This window comes from Nipponia nippon, unplaced genomic scaffold (assembly GCF_047370975.1).
Source record: "Nipponia nippon isolate SJK-2023a ecotype South Korea unplaced genomic scaffold, ASM4737097v1 scaffold_14, whole genome shotgun sequence".
Taxonomy (NCBI): domain Eukaryota; kingdom Metazoa; phylum Chordata; class Aves; order Pelecaniformes; family Threskiornithidae; genus Nipponia; species Nipponia nippon.
Window position 1 is genome coordinate 13,326,391 of NW_028262330.1, and position 19,952 is coordinate 13,346,342.

The 19,952-nt window shown below is 50.6% G+C and overlaps 1 protein-coding gene across 4 annotated transcripts; it reads right to left on the minus strand.

The window, feature by feature from the left end:
- Positions 1-608: 608 nt before the first annotated feature.
- On the minus strand, positions 609-16,637 carry ELAC2 (elaC ribonuclease Z 2). 4 transcript variants are annotated; one of them, XM_009463297.2, is made up of 24 exons: positions 16,094-16,610; positions 15,964-16,014; positions 15,820-15,890; positions 14,855-14,919; positions 14,135-14,192; positions 13,540-13,608; positions 12,860-13,015; positions 12,296-12,354; positions 11,535-11,593; positions 11,374-11,446; positions 10,227-10,339; positions 9,477-9,575; positions 9,129-9,267; positions 8,965-9,050; positions 7,786-7,895; positions 6,916-7,012; positions 6,343-6,481; positions 5,659-5,697; positions 5,385-5,494; positions 4,651-4,750; positions 4,450-4,570; positions 4,172-4,250; positions 2,133-2,277; positions 609-1,430 (listed from the first exon to the last, which is right to left on the minus strand). In XM_009463297.2, exons 1-24 carry the CDS (start codon positions 16,363-16,365, stop codon positions 1,188-1,190), a joined length of 2,553 nt encoding a protein of 850 aa, XP_009461572.2. In that variant the 5' UTR covers positions 16,366-16,610; the 3' UTR covers positions 609-1,187. The 4 variants fall into 4 exon arrangements, with proteins under 4 accessions (XP_009461572.2, XP_087607453.1, XP_087607455.1 ...); XM_087751327.1 differs by lacking the exon at positions 12,860-13,015 and having other exon boundaries at positions 16,094-16,617; XM_087751329.1 differs by having other exon boundaries at positions 14,127-14,192; positions 15,964-16,236.
- Positions 16,638-19,952: the final 3,315 nt, after the last annotated feature.

Genomic DNA, 19,952 nt, shown 5'->3' on the forward strand with positions numbered 1-19,952 from the left:
CAGACAAGCATAATATTAAAGCACAGCTAATCAACAAAAGGTACTTTGCTGCCGGTTTGTGTCTTCATTTTCCATCACCTTAAAATGAAGTCTTAAATCTTGAATATGTGCTGGTATCATTTGCTGAGCAGCGCTTGGGGGCCCGGTGCCTCTGAGTTGCCTCTGAAAACAAGCTCCTTAATTCAAACAGGGCAAAGCTCCCCTCCTGCTTACAGTGAGCTGCAGTCACAGCACTGGTAAGGAAGGAAGCAAGGCTGAGCCCCAGCAAGCCTCACAACCCCTCCGTCTCTTAACCCCAGCCCTTTCTCACCTTCCTCTCTAGGAAGTGAAGCTGCTGGCTGTAGGGTAGCAGAGGCAGATATGATTTTGCTGGCACAGAACACAGCCAGAACAGGCATGAGGCTCCAGCATCAGGGTGAGATCTTGGTCTTTACAGCAGTGCTGTAAGGCAGAAACGGCCAAGCGTGGGCATTCTCCGGAGCAATTCAGGTATTTGATCTCCCTCACTAAGTCCTCATTAGCAATCTAGACAAAAGACAGCTTCCCATGTAATGTCGAGTGGTTTATTCAGATTCTAAATGAAGGTTTTGGAAAACTGATCTTATGGAAAAAAAAAAAAAAATCAGCTGAGAAAACCAAAATAAAATGGGAACAGAGCAGCATTCACATCCCTAAGTTAACCTCAAAATTAATTGGGTCCCATTTTATTGTAAAATTTCCTCCTAGGAGCTGGGTTCTGATACCTAGGTTACATTCCTCATAACCCAGAGACCTTATTCGCCTTGTTCTGGTGAATCCACAGCCCCTCAAGGGCTTGTCAAAACAGAGCTGTTGCAAAGGTCACAACTGCTGCTGTTACATTAGCAATAGATTCTAGCATAAAACCAAAAATTAAAACAGTTCAGAGAGAAGAACTTTCGGCTAAAAGAAAAATGACACATGGATCGGCGAGACCCAGGAACAGGAACTGTGCGGGCAGGTACTGTCGCCGCAAGGACTCGCGCTGCTAGCAGCACGCGTGGTAGCCGCAGCCCCCGCAGATCCACCGATGACCAAGCAAACCCAGACACGGAGGCCAGCCCCTTTTTCCACGGTGCCCGCGGGCAGCCCTTGGCGCCGCGCGCTCCCAAGGCCTGCGGAGAGCGAGGCTCCTCTGACAGAGCAGAGCATTCTCAACCTTGTTTCTTTCAGTTTACTGTTTTAAGCTTCTTGTTTGATAGTTCCTGATGGTTCTTGGCTTGTTTCCGTTTCTGGCACGGCGCTTCCTTGTTCTCGCCATCGGCCAGTTTGTCCAAGGCTACAGCAGTCTCCTTCAGAAGGCGCAGCTCCCGTTTTTCCTTCCGCTCCTCCATTTCTACTATGTCATCCGCAAACAAAGCTTTCAGAGGTGGGATCAGCTTCGGGATGGTTGGAAAGTCATCAAAACGTACCTGAAATACATCAGACACAGGAGTACCTGCGTGAGAACTGCTTTTTGTTTTCCTTCTTCCCCATCCCATCTTTTGCCTGTCGAGAGGCAGAGCGCTGCCTCTTCCTCTGTGCCACGCCCAGCACAGAGGAGCCCCAACCTCGCCAACGATTTTTCAGCTCCGTTTACACGAGCAGGCAGGTCATCACTTTCAACCCTGCAGCAGTCAGTCCACAGACCCCACAGGCCAAGTTATTTACATTCTCTTTCCATTTACAAGAAGCGATGTGGACGCTGTACAAGTTTTGATTGATCAGTGAGCTATTCTCACTGCCACGACTGCGTTCAAGCCAAGGGCAGCAGCCTTTGGCTCCTGATGTCCTTTGCACCACACCAGGGAGTGGGAATGGAAGCAAAATTAGGTTTTCAGCTGGGAGTAGCGTGCACGGAAGGGAGGTGACGTGAGGCAAGTACCCCGTGTGTTAAGGGTGGACTTCTGTTCTCAAGAGCCATCAGCACCTGCCTCACTCCGTACCACCCATTCTCCCCCACGCTGGTGACGTCTGCTGCCAGCAGTAAAAGGAGCTGTTTCAGAGGAGATTACTCTTCAGAAGGAGATGGCGTATCGATATAACGTTACAAGTGGAGAATTTAATTCACGAGCAGCCATCCCAAAGTAACACTGAAACCCTTCCCGCAGTCTGGCTCAAGGCTCCCAACTTACCCTCATATGATCGAATGCAATTCCAACCTTCTCGCTGAAGTCTTCACTGAACAGCGGGATCTTGGCATATCTCTGACTGAAGTGATTGAGCATGATGAACTCTGCATTCATCTTCATCCCAGTTTGAATCGCCTGGGAGGTTGTGCTGCAAAAGGAAGAGGAACATGGGACCGCATACCCTGGTCACACCCAGGCTGGCTAGCACTGCCCCTCTGTGCTGGGCTGACCCTGGCTGGATGCCAGGTGCCCACCTGCCCTGGTTTCAGCTGGGACAGAGTTCTTTTTCTTCCTAGTAGCCGGTATAGTGCTGTGTTTTGGATTTAGGATGAGAATAATGTTGATAACACACTGATGGTTTAGTTGTTGCTCAGCAGTGCTTACACCAGTCAAGGACTTTTCAGCTTCCCCTGCTCTGCCCGGTGCACAAGGAGCTGGGGGGGGCACAGCCGGGACAGCTGGCCCAGACTGGCCCAAGGGCTACTCCATACCCTATGGCGTCATGCCCAGTATAGAAACTGGGGGGAGTTGGCCAGGGGGGCAGCAATCACTGCTCAGGGAGGGGCTGGGCATCGGTCAGCGGGTGGTGAGCAATTGTATAATGTGTCACTTGCTTTGTATATTATTAATTGTATTCTTATATTATTACTACTATTCTATTTCATTTTACTTCAATTATTAAACTGTTCCTATCTCCACCCACGAGTTTTCTGACTTTCACGCTTCCAATTCTGCCCCTCACCCCACTGGGGTGGGAGGAGTGAGCGAGCGGCTGGGGGGTGCTCAGTTCTGGCTGGGGTTAAGCCACAACACCACCAAAGCCGCTCTGTCACGCAGCTGGCCAGGGGCGAGGAAATATAACGAAAGGCTTGTGGGTCGAGATAAGGACAGTTTAATGAAAGCAGAAGCAAAGGCTGCACATGGAAAAGCAAAAGGAAAACAAAGAGATTTTATTCTCTACTTCCCATCAGCAGTGATGTCCAGCCGCCCCCTGGGAAGCAGGGCCCCAGCACGCGTAGCGGTTGCTCTGGAGGACCAACGCCGTAAAACAACGAATGCCCACCCTCCTCCTCCTTTCTCCTAGCTTTTATTACTGAGCCAACGTCATATGGTATGGAACATCCCTTTGGTCAGCCTGGGTCAGCTGTCCTGGCTGCGTTCCCTCCCAGGAGACAGCCTTGATGCTGCGCGAGCGCTGCTCAGCAGCAGCCGAAACACCAGTGTGCTACCAGCACCCAGCCAGCGATGCACAGCACAGCACTCTGAGGGCTGCCACGAGGAAAATTAACTTCATCTCAGCCAGACCCAACGCACTCCAGTGGGGCAGGGCAGGCTGCTTTGCATCTAAGGTCACATCACACCAACAGCCAACACCAGACACTGTCCAACGCTTGCTGGGCACAAGGTGCCTCTTGGCAGGCAGGCCCCAGCACCTCTTCCTCTGGCAGCCTGCACTGGTGGCACATCTCTGACTCCCAAACAACTCCGAGTGCACGAAAGCAGCTGTAATTACTTGGAGCTCTACAGTTAAGAGCTCCACAAACTGGAGATTCAAATACTTGGCTAATTCAAATACTTGTCCCAAAGGTGCCAGCAAGTCCAGCTCTCTTGCACTGTAACTCACATCTAATTCCGAGCAGCTGCTCTCAGGTCTCCCCACTTTTGCTGGGGGCAGCACCCGGTATCACTGGCTGCAGCGCTGTTTGAACTGCACAGTTAGCTGGGGGCAGGTGTGATGACTCTCCTACCTCCTGAGCTTAGTCCTGAAATGTAATCAAGCAGAGGACCTTTCCTTCGGGCTAGTCTATTTGTAGAGTTACTACTGTCCGCTTAAAAAGCTTTCCCCGTATCTCCCTGGGGACGTTCAGGGGGGCTGTGGGAGTTACACGGCTGGCGCAATGAGCAACACACCATTTTTAGTGCTGAAGAGCTCTACGCACACCAGAACCATCTACAGGACTTGGGTCCTTCTCCACCAAGGACAAAGCCCAGCTCCACATCTTCACCTTCCTAATAGTGACAGACAGCAGAACACGCCCCACCTGTGTGTCTTCTCTATTGCTTCTTTTTCCATGCCATCTTCCAGCGTTGCTTCATGGATCAGCAGGGTAGCATTTTTCCCTGTGTAAATAATCATATATTCAACCGTCAGTTGAATATAGACTAGCTCAACTGCCTACATGAACTCTTGTTTCCCTGCCTCAGCCCCTCGTTGTGTTGCAGGCATAGCACCAAGGGTGCGGGAATGTCCGCTTCGGATACGAACACTTCAAGACGTTTCTCCAAGAGATTCTTCAAGCAGAGGGTTTTTGTCACCTACCCATTTGTACTAAGGCCATGCAGGGCATTGTGTCACCAGAATAGACCACTTTCCAGCCAGATTTGTGGATCATTGAACATGCAAAAGCATTTTTACAGTGTTGGACTTCACAAGTCTGAAACTGAACAAGGATACAAGTGTTAGACCTCCCGTCCCCTCTGGCCCCTCCTAGCACCTGACCCTGCCAGCTCGGGAGCTTACCTCAGCCAAGTCGTAGTTCTCTAACAGAGAACCGACAAACCATTTGCCTTTAGGTCTGATGTTCTCACAGCCTTTCACAAGAGACTGGGAAGTAATCATTCTGCGAGGGAGGGGAGAAGAGAGAACTAAGGACAGCTACAAAGTAAAACCTGATCTTTAAGCAGCCTGTTTCTCCTTCTCAGTTCAGTGCCTTACAAACAAGACATTTTTGTGCACCCATCTGTTTTTCCCCTTGCTTTCACTATCCAGTGCCCCAGGAACTCATCCAACCTCTTCTCCACTGTCAAATACTCTCTCTTCCAGGAATCTTTTTTCACTTGCCCTCTCTTCCAGGAATCTTTTTTCACTTGCCCTCTCTTCCAGGAATCTTTTTTCACTTGCCCTCTCTTCCAGGAATCTTTTTTCACTTGCCCTCTCTTCCAGGAATCTTTTTTCACTTGCCCTCTCTTCCAGGAATCTTTTTTCACTTGCCCTCTCTTCCAGGAATCTTTTTTCACTTGCCCAACTCCCCTTTCCTAAGTAAAAGTAAAGCCTGCATCTAAGCCTCTATCAAGTAGCACAACTGAGTAACAAACCCTATCCTCCCCTTTGCAAACTACACATCCTAATTCTACACACAGTGGAAGGAGTCAGAGTCATCTTCAACGAAGGGGTGTGGGGAACAGATGACGGTAGTTTGCCTTGAATAAGGACCCAGCAAGGACATTTCTCCACATACCACACACAACACTCACTTGATGTCTCCGAGGATCTCTTCACAGTGGTTGTGGTACTCGTGTAGCCAAGGCAAGATCTGTTCAGGTGCTACCAGAAACAGAGGGCTGAAAGCCTGACCAAGGGCTGCCTGGAAGAGCAAAGGTGGCAGGGGTGGGAAATCCGTACTAGGTATACACCACATCAGAACAAAGAAATACCCAGGGAAATAATGGTACTTTTCCACTACTCAGAAGTTCCCCTCCCCTCACGCCAAGGCAAGTTCAAGAGTAGCAAAACAACAGTACTACTTACAAAAGCTCTCCGCCTCTCCATCAGGATGTTCAACAACCCCTGCAAAGGGAATAAACAAGACAGCAAGCTGTAGTCAGAAATATCTGGGGCGTAAGTGGCAACAGTGCTACCGCAGCTCAGCCAGCTGCGGTTTTTGGAAAACCGACAGTCAGAAATATATGATTACTGCTTTTCTAATAACTGCAACTTGCTGAGCTGCTGTAACGCTGTCACTGCTTACGCCCCCAAGCTGGTGGCCAGGAGCCCACAACACAAGCCCCTCAGCCCTTCCCAGTGCTGCTGTATCTGCTCCCAAAAGAAGGGCAGAGAAAGTCTCTACCCAACATCTCAGACCCAGCGTGGTTTCCAGACACAAGACAGCAGACCAGCAAACAGCCTGCCCTGCTCAGGCCCAATCTGGAACAGGCCAACAAGTCCTTCTGTGACTATTTATTGCAAAGCACTGAAGGAAGCTGGGTTGGACACTGCTAAAAAATTACAACTCTGGATGATCCCAGCAAGTCCGCAGGGACCCCGAACAGGAAGGGAGAGGGGATTACAAACACAGATTCAGTAATGCCTGGGGAATACAGAGGGGAAGCGCAGCCCTAACAGTAGGGCAGCCTACATTCATCAGCTACCTCTGAATCCCAAACAGCAAAGTATGCCTGTATGGAACGCCTTCTTCCAACACACTCAACCTACCGAATGATGATCAGTATGCATGTGAGACACAAACACAGCTACTATGTTACACAGCACTTGGTCAACTTGCTCTCCATAGTGGCGACAGAGCTGTCCAAATGTTCCTTCTCCGCAGTCCAAGAGCAGGGATCGGGTAGAGCTGGCAAGACAAGCGACAAAGCCATTTAGCAGCCACTGTATGAGCTCTGACCAGGGCCCATTCAGAGAGGGGGATCTTCTGGGTTGGAAGGCAGAGAGCTCTCAGAGCTCTACACCTCTAAATGCTGCTCCAGTCCTACTAGCCAAGGCTTTAGACTGTTCTGTCTGCAGAGCTCATTCTGGTCTTGTGTTGATGCTGAACACACCCTTGGGGCAAATGGTAAAATGAATGAAAACATTAAATGTTTGGCTTTACAGGTGGCTCCCAAGTCTTCCGCACCTACAGAGAAACAGGTGCCTGAAACTGAAGTCCTACAGACTCCTAACAGGGGCACTCTCCCTGTGTCCTCAACACTCTGGTCAAAACAGCCCTTGGGCAACACCCTCTTGAAACACTGAGGCTCTCCAAGCAGAACGCGTGACACCGGGATTTACCTGGTATTTACCAGCGTGGAACTGACATTTCGGATTTTCATTGGAATTGCAGATCCTGTTCCCAAGAACACAATTTCAGGATAAGCACCCACATTTCCTAGAGAAAACGGACAACAAGGATTCTTAAGTAAATGTTATCCACATACTGCCCAGTCAGACACCATTTAGTTCAACAGCCTAATAACTTCAGAGTCTACACATCCAGCATGTTCATTTTTGCCTCCCTCAGCCGCTGGCTTTCCTACAGCAGCAAGGTTTACAAGGGAAGACAGAACGAGCGCCACCAAGAAAACACATCACAACGCATAACTGCGTATCCAAAGGCAGGCAAACAAGGACTCCGCTTACTGCTCATGACAGACCTGGCAGTTCAAGGAACTCCTGTTCTACAGTGCCCTGACTCTCCCCGGAATCAGGATCCAGACAGTGAGCGCACAGTGCTGTGTCGTACCACGAAAGCCTCACTGCCAACAGGAGAACTGAAATTCAGAGGAGAGTGCCCCACAGGGAACTGGTTCTAGAGCAAGACTTCTCCCAGACACAGGGACTCGCGCTGTGGCTGCAGCGTTCAACACGAGCAGAGCTCTGGTCAGCTCAGAGAAATAACACACAGGCGCTTTGTCTCTAACTGCCCTCAACAGTGCTCAATCCCCAAACCTAGCAGCTTTAGAAAACCAGAAGCACATGACTGTGTAAATCCAACTGAAACAAGCTAACTCAGTTTGCGCTAAGCCTGTCCTCTGCACAGCTCCACGAGGACTTAAGAGCATCTCTCAGGCAGCAGCAAAACTGCATGTTCACAGCTTTGTCTGGTCACCAAGACCTCCTGCTTTCCATTACACTGATCCAAGACAAGTTGCTGACTCTTACCTGGTACAGCAGACAGGCTCTCTTTGCACTCCTTCACACGAGCCTGGAAGTCAGGGAGATCCAAGGCTTCACTTACAAATGCGTCATAATCGCAGACAGTCACAGCATCCCTGAAAGAACAGGCCATGTATCAGGGTGGGGCAGGGTAGGAACTGAAAAGACAGCACTTTTCAGAGCAAATGCCAAATTACTGTGCCAAAAAAGCCTTAGGACAAAGGGTCAAATGCTCCTTCCAAGTTCCATTTTGAGGGGTGGGGGACGATACACCCACGAGAGTGGTATACACCAAAAAGGCCTGGTTGGGCTGAGCCACACCACAGAAATAATCATTCCACCAAACTGGAGAAGCTCCTGGAATAGCGCTATGCTCCCCTGCGCTGTCTAGATCCAGAGAGCTGCCGGACACTAGAGGGCACTGCAAGACAGGATGGAGACTCCTGGAAGAGGAACAACCACCCAAAAGGGCTCCAGGCACCACTCAAAAGCATAAGGGACCTGTGTCCTGGTCCTGCATCAGAGCACGTGCAGTACTACAGACCATCGGACACCTTAAGCAGAGAAACTTAAATTCTTCTTGGCATCTGGGTCCTCCTATTCTGCCCAACAGAACCAGAAATTTGAGCCATGGCAGCGGGTATCCCCTTGCACCATGTGGTCCCCTGCCCTTAAGATCCTCGTTGAGCAGCTTCACCTACCTGCCCACAAAGCAAGCACCAGGGGAGAAGTCTGCAACTGTTTACCCCCTGGGGCTTTCAGCTCTGATACCATCTGAAGACCCAGAAAGCCTGATAAGACTTTCACCAGACTCCCCAAAAAGTCTCTCCCTGCCACCACCTGCTCTGCCACAGCCCCGGCTGGGTGCACAGCACAGGTCAAAGCAAAGAACAGAGGAGCACAGGAGGCTACATGAGCGAGGGACAGAAACAACACTCCAAACCTATGGCCAGGTGGTGTTTTCAGCGGTTCACTCATCCGTCTCCTACACCTTGTCTGAGACTTTCAGGGACAGGGACACACCCCTCAAGACACAGCCAACAGCTTGGCAGCTACCCCAGCACGGCTGCCAGTAAGAATCTGCGAAGGACGCCGACACACCAGCCTCCCTCAGCACAGACTCACACTGAAAAGCTGCTTCAAGCCAACGCCCAAAAACCAGTAAGTCAAAAGATTCCCACTGACCTCTGCCACTCCTGTTGCGGTCTGAAGTGGTACTTCAAGAGGCACTCTCCTCGCACAATGGGCACGCTACACACAGCCTCTTCTTCCTACAGGGAGAAGAGTGACATTAAACACGTTCTTTGGTCAGGGGCACGAGGCACGCTGGCAAGCAGGGCCTGGCCTACCTTGCTCCGGTAGGTGGTGAGGAGAGGGAAGATCTCTGGGTGGATGAGATTCAGCTGAGTTTGGATCTTGTAGCTGCGTGGGTTGTGAACCGCGGAGGAGTTTTCATTAAGCACCAAGTGCTGAGTTCCAGGTCCAAATCTGGAGGACAATAAAATGCACAACAGCTTCAGCCCACGTTAGAGTTGGGCATCTCTGCACACCTGAGCCATTAGCTAAAATCTCATCTGAGCCAGCAGAGCCCTGCTGCCAGCCAACAGCTACTTCTAGTCTGGGAAAAACATTTGCACCCTAAGAACATGCTGCTCCCCAACAGTGACATGAAACCAAGTCATCAGAAGATCACATACCTTTCCAACCATTGCTGGTAGCGGCTGTCTCGAAGCACTGACTCTGGAGTCATGTGAATAACCAAGGCCACCTGGTTCTCGGGAAGTCCTTCCTGGTACCTGCGGCACATTCAAACACAGAAAGAATACCTGCGCTTCAGTCCTCCATCACCTTGGCATCCTCTCCCCTCTCCCATCTTGGTGCTACCAGAGATGCCCTGCCTTGAAGCAGGCAGAGCACAGATCTTAAGGGCACAGCCCAGGAGCTCCAGGCTCCACATCGTGGTAGCACAAGGCTCCGCGAGGCTCAAGCCCACCATTTGCTGACACCTCCACTCTTCCCCCCAGGGCAGTTCCTCTCCTCCAAGAGCAAGAACATCTGCAGAGCCTTTCAGAAGCCTTGCATGCTTCTTCACGAGCCCTACAGAGACCTTACATGCAGCCCAGGCTTCCACCGCACAGGGAAGCGGCAGCATCTACATTGCTCCCCAGCAAGACTGCAGCGCACATTTCCTTCTCTGGAGGCCCCTGAGGGAAGACAGGCCAGTCACAGCCACAGAACCCCACCCGTCCTGCACGGGCCTGCCTTTCCCAAAAGGCTCAAAATGCACCCCCAGTCCTTTCTTCCATCTCTAGCTCCTTAACAGTGCCAAACAGCTCAGACATCAGCCACAAGAACCAACACATCTAGAATAGAACGAGAACTTCTCTTTGGCAAAGCTCAGCACGGATGTCTTCCCCCAAACACTCCATGTTGCTCGGCCCCGCTACCTTTGGAAGGTCTTGTTTTCACAGACAGCATCCACAAAGCCCTCGTGAGGGCACTCCAGCACAATGAACACCGGGCCAGGATCAGTAGGGGTGCACAGTTCTTCAGGAAAGAGCTGCAGGGAGATACATAAAGATCATACCACAATCAAGCTATACCTGCAGCCCTTCTTGCATCACCACGTCCGATTCTCTCGGGAGCTGTTCTATCAGCCAGCCCCTGGCAGGCAGCTCCAAGCAGGCTCTCTCAATGCTCAGCAAACCCTGCCAGTGCAGTTCTTGTTCCCTTTCTGCTCTCATTACCCAAGTTTGCATTTTGCTGTGTAACAACAAATCCCAACCCTGGTCTCAGAGCAAACCACAACCTAATGTAAGGAAGGGAATTTTAGCAGCTTCTAGGTTCCCACAGGAGATTCAGATGGTAGCAAAAGTGTGCTTAAGAAAAAAAGGCTTTGTGAAATTCTTATGACACAAAGATACATCAATCCTATCTCCCAGGTTAGGATCTTCACTTACAGATCATCTGGGACATGGCCGGAGCTGGCTCTGCCTCTCACTTCAGACTAGTGTTTGAGAGATCAAGACCCTGCACACAGGAACCATTGAACTTCTTTTGGTCTAAGAGGTGCAAACAGAGTAACGAGAGAGTGATAGCTAGCCAGGCATTCAAACCCCAGATTTAAGACACGCAGGGACTAACTCCACGAGTTCACTCCTAGACCTGTATCAGCTTTGGGAAGGGGAGATGAAGAAGCTCTAACAAACAGCAGCCATACTCACAAATGAATTCATTTCAGAGCGTACTTCCCTAATCATACCCCTGCAACAGCCCCAGACGTGCTCCCCACGGCAGTCACGTTCAGCAACAACTTGGGGCTGGAAGAGGGACCAGTCACTAACCAAACGTAGCCACTCAAAGCTCAAAACCAGCAAAACCCATATGCCAGCCTCCTAGCAGGGATGAGAGGAAATAGGCAGACAACCATCATCCACCCTTGCGTCCAGAACAGGTGTGGAAAAAAGCAACCCCACACATGTCCCAGCACCTATGGGTAGGCAAAACATTCTGCACAGAAAGATTGTCACCCTGGGAGCCCAGTGAAGGAGGGAGGATGGCAAAGCCACAGCAGAAAGCACAGATACATCTTACCTCTCTGCCTTCAAAAGTGATGCTCTCCCCATTTTTGAGAGCTGTAATTATGGGAAGAATGGCTGGAGTTCCCCTGAAAACAAGGCCATGGAAATATTTAGCTTGCCAACATCAACATGCCTGGCGTTGCCCCATCCCCCAGGCTGGGATCTTGTACTTACACTGGCAGGCCCATCTCCTGTGCTTTAGCTGCTAGGAATTTTCCCTTCTTTGGGTGAATCTGAAAAGAGTTAAATAAAACAGAATTATCAGCCAAATAAAGAGGGCCAGGAAACAAGATCCACATACTTCCAGTTTAAGTGTTTCCCCACAAGCCAAGGGAATTTTTTTTTTTTCTCCAGTTCCACAGCCACTAGTCTAATTTACCCCCAAAAAGGTTTTACTAGACTTTCTGGTTTCCAAGATCACGTTGCTGCCGCTTCCTGCTCCCTTCTTTAGCCAAGTTAAGCAGGACAGACTTCCCTATGGAACCTGTATACTCTAAATTGGCTGCTCTACAAAGAACACTTCTAAAAAAAAAAAAAAAAGCCTCTGGTTTTTACACATTCCTACTCATGCTGCCGTTACTCTGACCTTTGAAAAGCAGAATCACGAAATAGCTCCAAAGCCCTGCTTGAAAATGCTATCTCCAGTTAAATCTGCTTAGAGAGATGAAACATCCTTATGACATTCGGAAGCATTTCTTTACAGCAAGGGTGGTCAAACACTGGAACAGGCTTCCTAGACTGATGATGATGCCCCGCCATCAGTGGGGAGTGTTTAAGTGCCATGTCAGTGTTTAAGGGGCATTTGGACAACGCCCTTAACAACACGCTTTGACTTTGGGGCAGCCCTGAAGCGGTCAGGCAGCTGGACTAATGATTGTTGTAGGTCCCTTCCAACTGAAAAATTCTGATTTAGAGATCTTTGTGTCCAAGCTTACTTTACAAAGGAAAGCCATCACCAGATCAGGATGCCTACTTGCACACTTCTGTTCATCACCTGTAAAAGAAAGCAAGACTACTCAGAATCATCACTGATTATCATTTTTCTTAAAGCCAAAACATGTCAATGTTTGCTAAAGCATTAACAGGAATAACATCATCCAGCCAGCTTGGAGCCCAGCAGCAAAATGTTACAAGCATCTAAGGCCAGAAAGCCCACGGTTTCAGCTACAAGAAACCAAAATAAAGCCCAAGACTGAAAAATAATCAACCCCAACATCCACTCATAATTAAATTACAAAGGCTGAAGCACCCGCTCCAGCCAGAGGCAAACTACTACAGGGACTAATCACAGCCCAAGTAGGAATCATGTCCAATTTCTAGGCCTTACTAGTTCTGCACCAACTTCCAAAGCACCAGAACTCATTCTGTTCCATGGAATCCTTCAGTTGAGCTTCTCTACGGACCTCACTTCCGGAGAGCAAGTGGCTCAGAGAACAAACGCATATCCTTAATTTGACGTTATTTCATTAAAGTTAAGAAGGTCATTCCACTTTTTTCACCTGTTTTCTTTGGGCTTTCTTTTTCCTTGCCCTCCTCCAAGCTTTGCTGTGCAGCTCTTGGGGATCCAGGCCCTGTGTCCCCTTTGGGGCTATTTCCACCTTGGGTTGATGCTCCAGGACTCTGAGGCAACATACTTTCAGCAGCTAGTGGTTTTCCTGTCCCAAATCCAATCAAACCAAAGATCATTCAATCAAAAGGGACAGATAAGAAAAAGCGTGAATACCATTCCCTCTTCCATGACAGTCATGTTTAAACTGCACCAGAATACAGAGCTCTTCCCCCCAGTCCGACTCACACTTGCATACTCTAGTCATTTATTCCAGGAGCCACGCATCATCCAAGTCCTTCAGATTCTCTCAAAACTGCTAAACTCTGTCAAGCCTGTGCCTGTACTCTAAGTATCACAGTTTCCAGGAGTAAGAAAACTCAGTTGGCTAAGAAAGCCGAATCCAGTGATGTTTCCCATGTCATTCTACACACCCACACCTAAAGGAACAAACCAAGGCCCTGACTCAGCAGGTCTTGTTTCTTTGAAAGAGATCCTTCTCCTGGCAAAAGCATGCAAATTCATAAACCTCTCCTTCCTCAGGCTTGCAAACAGAAGCCACTCCTTTAACCACCTTAAGCATGGTTACTGAACAAGTGCTCCTCCTGTCTGACTACAGCGTCACGTGCTCACCTGTAAGAGGTACTTGGTAGACTGTCATCGTCTCGTCCTTATACTCAGGCTCTGTGTGCAACTGCACAGCTGGAAAGAGATCAGAAACCGGCATTAACAAGTTCATAGGAAGAGATTCATACTCAACAAGAATTTAAATCAGGAAAATAGCTTTTTTCTTTTCCTAAGCAAAACCTGCTGAATGTTCCCCTTCCCTTTCTCTCCCCAACTGCAAAGATCAATGAATAATTAAAGTTCTTAAAAGCCCATCATCCACAAAAAGTCATCCATGATACCACAGTAAGCAAGTTCACTGGCAGCCTCTGGAAGCAAATTGCCTTTACAGTGTTTTAAAAGCAAATGCTGTGTACTGGGTAGGCAGGCCGGCAAGTGCCTACCAGAAACAGAGCCGGAAACACTGTTTTTCTCCCAGGCAGTTCTTGTGATGGATTTGAACAGTGTATCAGATCAAAACAAATGTTTAAAACTTTCTTTGAGTGGATCTAAACTGGAGGAATTTATTCTGATGTTCTTACTGTTCAATGCAACCTTGGTTCTAGCTGAAACAAAAAGAAGTTACAAGTTCATATTAGCTACACATCACTGACCTACATACCTAAATCCATCCTTTTCAGGGGCCCAGGAAAGAGTCGAATCGCTTTCAAGTAGTTTTGCTGGAAAAAAAGACATTGTATCAAGAGGCCACACCCAACCACTGCAATTACAAGCACCACTTTCAGGAGTGACAGTTACATTCAGTGAAGTCAAAGGCTCAGCGCCCAGTCAGGCAAAAACTGGGCAGCACACAGCCAGCCAGAAAGCACTGGGCAGGTGTCCCACCTCCAGGGGGCATTACTCATTTAGAAAGAGAAAGGAAAATAAAGAACCACTTGCCCCATCCCTTCCATCAATAGAATTAGTCAGCAGATATTGCAAGGAAATAAGACAATGCTGAGGACTGGAAATTTTCAGCCTAGACATGGCATTAGGCATTGCGTTAAGCAGAAGATCAGAGACCAAGTTTCTATTAAAAGAAAATGGGGAGGGAGCAGACAGGAGAACAAAGGACCCCCTTTTTCCAAAACATGATTTACCAGAATATTATCTGACAAGACAATTGTAAGGAGCAGAAGTCTGGTGCTATTCTGTGTGTCACTGAAGAGATTTGGTTTTTTAGAGCCAGCCCTTCTGGCAGAACCTTCGGGCCGGCACTAATTCAGACAGCATTTTACACCTGTACGATGATTCACCCCGTTCATACCAGCTCTCCCAATTCCAAGGTGAGCTTTAACATTTGAAGGGTTCACTCTCCCTTCTGCAAGATTCCCCTACTTACCAGCTTTGGCGGCCCTAGGAAAACACATCTCTGAAGCCCCATAGCCTTTAACGTGAGAATCATACCTAAAGAAAGTAGAGAAACAGCATTGTCACAGCCCCAGTAGCTGCTGGTAAACCACACAAGAAAGATCCCTCTCAGCACTCAGGAGTGCTGGGCCTCTCTGTGAAGGCTGGAACTGAACTTGGATCCAAATTCAATTTTGCCTCAGCTTTGTGGCAGTTTCAACAAGTCACTTATCTCCACAGATAAAGAAAATATCTACAAATCTTGATAGAGATTTGGAGCAAGGTACCTGAACAGATTGTTAATGTCCTCCTTGAAACACTGGAAGGGGTTGCCCAGAGAGGTGGTGGATGCCCCATCCTTGGAAATATCCAAGGCCAGGCTGGATGGGGCTCTGAGCAACCTGATCTGGTTGTAGATGTCCCTGCCCACTGCAGGGGGGCTGGACTAGGTGACCTTTATAGGTCCCTTCCATCCCAAAGCATTCTGTGATTCTTCGAGATTTCCAGAATTTTAATGGACAAGATCCTAAGTGATCTGTTCTAATCCCACCCTGCTTTGAGGACAGGGGTGGACCAGAAACCTTTGTAGGTGCCTTTGAACTCAAATTAGTCTGACTCACAAACAGCTCCCTGCTGGCAACGCAACACCGGTAATGCCTTCTACTCTAGAAGATTTTGGGACGATAAAGCCACGCACGCTGGGGAGGCAGCGCCTCTTCCACCACGTGTTCGCATGCGCTGTCACAGAGACCACGCTGCGCAGAGCCCCACGTGCAATCCAGCCGCTCTGACAGCGCTTCTCTCTCCACCGCTACATAAAAGACCCCACGCACCACCCATCAAGCAGCCTGCGGAGCAGCCGCCTCCGGCCTCGACAGCTGCTGCCTACGGGCGGACCCCGCGAGAGGAACCAGCACCGGGCTGCCGCCGCGGCACCCCGCCGGCCACCCCGCTCACCTGGCAGCCCACCGACGTTGGCCCAGGCCACCCGGCTGAGGAAGATGCTGTCCAGGTGGGAGATCTTCAGCCTGAGGGGCGAGATGGGGGTGAGCAGGGGCCGAGGCAGCCCCGGGGCGGCCCCCCCCGGTCGCCCCCACTTACTTGTGCTCCTGCATGGCCCGCTGCGTGCCCTCGCCGCAGTTGAAGAGGTACCTGAGGGGAAGGGGCGTCAGGGCAGGCCCGGGCGGGGCAGCCCGGCCCCGGCGGGGCGGCCCCGCCGCCTCGCACTCACCGGTTGAACTCGGAGAAGACGTAGACGGCGGCGCCGGCGTCGCGGTTCCCGGCCGCCACCACCTGCACGTAGACGGTGTTGGGCCCCGCCAGGCCCGTGCCCGCGCTCCGCCGCCGCTCGCGGGCCCACACGTGCCGCGGCATGTCCTTGGGCCGCCGCGCCGCCGCCGAGGAGCCCTCGGCCATGGCCACGGCCACGGCCGCGGCCCTGCCCGCCGCCAGCCGCCGCGCGAGGCCGGACACCGGCGACAGCGCCCGCGACAGGGCCCACATCCGCGCGCGCGCAGCCCGCCTCCGCCCACCGCCAATAGGAGCGCAGAGGCTTCAGCGGCTCCCCTCGCCACGTGATGCGGGTGAGCCAATGAGAAGCGAGAGGCCGCTCCCGTCGACCCGCCCCTGAGGCGCCGCTCCTCGGGACCGGCTCGGCCACCGTCCGCTTTCACGTGACTGCGCTTACCCAATCGGAACTTCCCTGCCCGCGGTTACGCTGAGGGGCGGTGCTTAGCGGCGCCTCGCGGCTGCCTAGCAACGCGGCTGCCTAGCAACCGCCGTGCCTAGCAACGCCCCCCGCTCCCGGCCCGGGCCCTCCCGCGGTGCCGCCGCAGCCCCGGGGCCGTGACGGGGCCGCCGGGGCCCGGCCTGAAACCGCTGCGGCTCCTACCGCGGCGAGCTGCCGTGCCAGGGCCTGCCGGGATGCAGCCAGGGCCTGCGGGGCTGGGCCAGGCCCGGGCCAGGCCGGGCAGGCGGTGGGTGAGGGGGCCTGGTGAGGCCTGGTGGGGCCTGGTGGCTTTGCACCACCTGCGAGGAGGAGGCCATGGGGGAGCCGGAGCCGGGCTCATCACAGCGCGTCTGGAGGTGCCAGCCGCAGGGAAGGAAAGCCTCTTCCCCATGAGGACGGTGAGGTGCTGGGTCGGGTAGCCGGCAGGGCCGCGCAGCCCGTCTCCTCGGAGGTTGTCAGGACCAGGCTGGGTAAAGCCCTGAGCACCCTGGTTGGACCTTGGAGCTGACCCAGCTTTGAGCAGGAGGCTGGACCTCCCAAGGTCCCTCCAAACCCTGTGGTGCTTCAGTCTCCTCTTCACCATTTCCCCATTGCTCACAAACTCCCCTTCCATATGAGCCTTGTTTGGGGCCTGTTTACAAGTCCTAGACGATCCAGGCCACAGCTCTGTTTATTTTTGAGCTCTCTAAACCCACTCTGAGTTCTCTCGGGCTTTCTGTTTGCTTCAAAAAGAACCACTAAATTTTCCTGTAACCAGAGTACCCCAACATAAACAATCCCCATCATCAATATCCCTTTTCTTCCTTACTTCCAAAGGCAAACCTTATCTTTCTCAGTGCTTTGCTTTCCAAACACTGTCTTCCTTTATTCTTACTGCCAATGCTCTTCCCTATCTTTTCCAGTGATCCAAGCAAGCACTTTAAGTGGGGACCTGTCCAAACCTCCAGATCTTGCCATGGCTGTTTACAGCTGTTCTGTCAGTCTTTCTTCAAATCTATAACTCCCTTACCGTCTCTCCTTCTTCTGACTCCCATCTCTTCACACAATAGCTCAAATTAGCATGGTATTTTTCCCTGGTTTTCCCCACTTCTGGATGAAATAAAGGGTTTGTTCCTTTGAATGGCAAACTCTTTGTTCATGCGCACTTTACACGTTACAGTCCTGCACTCACAGCACTTGGCTCTGCTCCTTGTAGCCACACAGGAAAGGAAACATCAGTTTAGATCTTAAATTGCTTCCCAATAAAAGATGAAGTTTCCTAAAGGTGAGTGCTCTATCTGTGCATTCCTGCTGCATCGTTTCCTCCCCGTGTCAATGATTTTCTGCTCAGGTGAATAATCAGGAAGTACGAAAATACCTTTTTTTGCACTTAATGCATTTTTTTTTTACACCTTTGGGAGCACAAAAGCTTTTTTAGGGCTCTGACCAGCTGGCATGGGCTTTCCAGACAATGTTGCTTTAGCTGACGAAATAACTAAGACAGTGTGTGGTATTTTTCATCAAACGAATCCTAGCAATTTTGTCCAACCTTGCTGGCTTGGTTTTGTGTACATAGACCGGTGTTTAGAGCTGTGACTTCACTAAAATTCTGTAAAGTGACAAAACTACCTGGAATATCTCAACAGTCTTATAGAGATTTCACAGAAAGTAAATAAAAAACTCTGAATCTGATCTGAGGTTCATACTGACAAAAGCACATGACTGTCCTTTGCCGTTTCAGCTGCGAAGTTGACTGGGCAGCTCACGTATTGGGGAGGAATTTCAAAGACTGTTCATGGTTCAGGAGGAAATGTCTTTTATTTTACAGTTTTGGTCCTTGTTTTGTGTGAGAGTGGTCCTAGCCTAGCAGATTTGTTGGTGGAGAAGCAGGGACATCTCAGAGTTTAGTCTCTATAGTACTTATAAAGTGAATGACTCATGCATTTTCCCAACTTAATTCTTGCTGTGATTCAGATTTCCTTGGAAAACTATCTTTTGTCTTATAGATAGGGTGGTTGATTAAGCTGGGAAGGATCTTGGTTTCAAATTTTCGGCATGATCTTGTAAAAGTCTGGAATAGTTCTCTGTCTCAGAAATTCTGGATGTTAAAGCCATCCTTTCCTTCTCAAAGTCATCTGGACTAATAGCTGTTGTCTACCGGTGCACCTTTTGGATGCACAGTCAAGGAGTCAGGGGGTCAGTCACGGTGCAGCAGGAGCAGAACAAGCTCTGGATGCCTTTCACTGAGTCTCCTGCTCATCTGAACCTGACTCCAGAGAAAGAAAAAAACAGTTCTTTGTAATCCGGCGCCGCGAAACGCCAGCCCATCCCCAAGCTCTCATTAACATTACTCCGACTTCCAGTGCAGAAGAAGAAATGCAACACTTAGAGCAAACTCCCTGCTTGGCCCACAGCCACCCCAGGAGTGTCAGACCCATGCTGACTTCTGTGCTTACCACGGCAGAAAGCACACAAGCTAAATTCACTGGAGCATCACTAGTGAAAAAGCCTCCATCTGCAACCTGGAATGGCCTCAGCCCTTGGTCCCGACCACATCCATCAAATGTGAGTGCACATTTTGGATGTACAGAGGCAGTGAGATTTGCGTGGTTGTGATGAGGACCAGGAATCACCCAGGGACACTAATGCTGCAGACAACACCTCTGTATTTCTCAAAATGACTTATGTAGCGTTACAGGGACTGACTGAAAACAGCTCATGCCCTTTGCATGCAGGAGGCCCCGTGCTGAAAAGGGGCTCGGATCCATGCGAGGCAGGCTGTCTGACAGTGCCCGTGTGCGGTGGCTGCGGGGGGTGTCAGGAGCACATCCAACAGCATGCTGCTGTTTGACACCGCTGTAGCAATGAGCAGCATCCATCAGAGGTTCCCAGTGAGGGGCCAAGGGCTTGCTCTCTGCTCCAACTGAGGCTACAGAGATCAAAACCTGCCTCCTGGCCAGGGAAAGCCCAAGTTGGTTTGCAGCCTCCTATCTGTGTGTTCTTTCGGTGCTCCTCATGCCCGTGTGCTCTGTATGAGGCACGTTGCCCGTCCCAGTGTCGTCCTTAGCTCCCGTGCACGGTGCTGACGCTGATACACGCTGCCTGCACGCGACTGTCGGTGATCGGGGACACCGCGGTCAGTGAACTCCTGCCGGGCCAGGGAGGGGTGTGAAGCAGAGTACTGCTTTGGGAGCAAGTGGGTCTCCTGGCACAGGTCTCCTGCCCCTTTGATAATAAATGCTAAATTACAGTCTAATTTCCCCCAAATGCCTCATCTTTGCAGCTTGCGAAGATCACATGCAGTAATCAGCCCCAGCTTGGAGAGTCGTTATAAAATCAGCACTGCCTCAGGGCTGCAAGGAAATGCACCCCATCTGGCCCA

Excerpts from the sequence above, each read along its gene's own strand:
- ELAC2 (XM_009463297.2), bottom strand. The coding sequence starts at position 16,365 with ATGTGGGCCCTGTCGCGGGCGCTGTCGCCGGTGTCCGGCCTCGCGCGG. Across the intron at positions 13,016-13,539 it reads CTACCAAGTACCTCTTACAG|GAAAACCACTAGCTGCTGAA; the intron begins GTGAGCACGTGA and ends GATTTGGGACAG. Across the intron at positions 5,698-6,342 it reads TGCATACTGATCATCATTCG|GGGTTGTTGAACATCCTGAT; the intron begins GTAGGTTGAGTG and ends TTCCCTTTGCAG.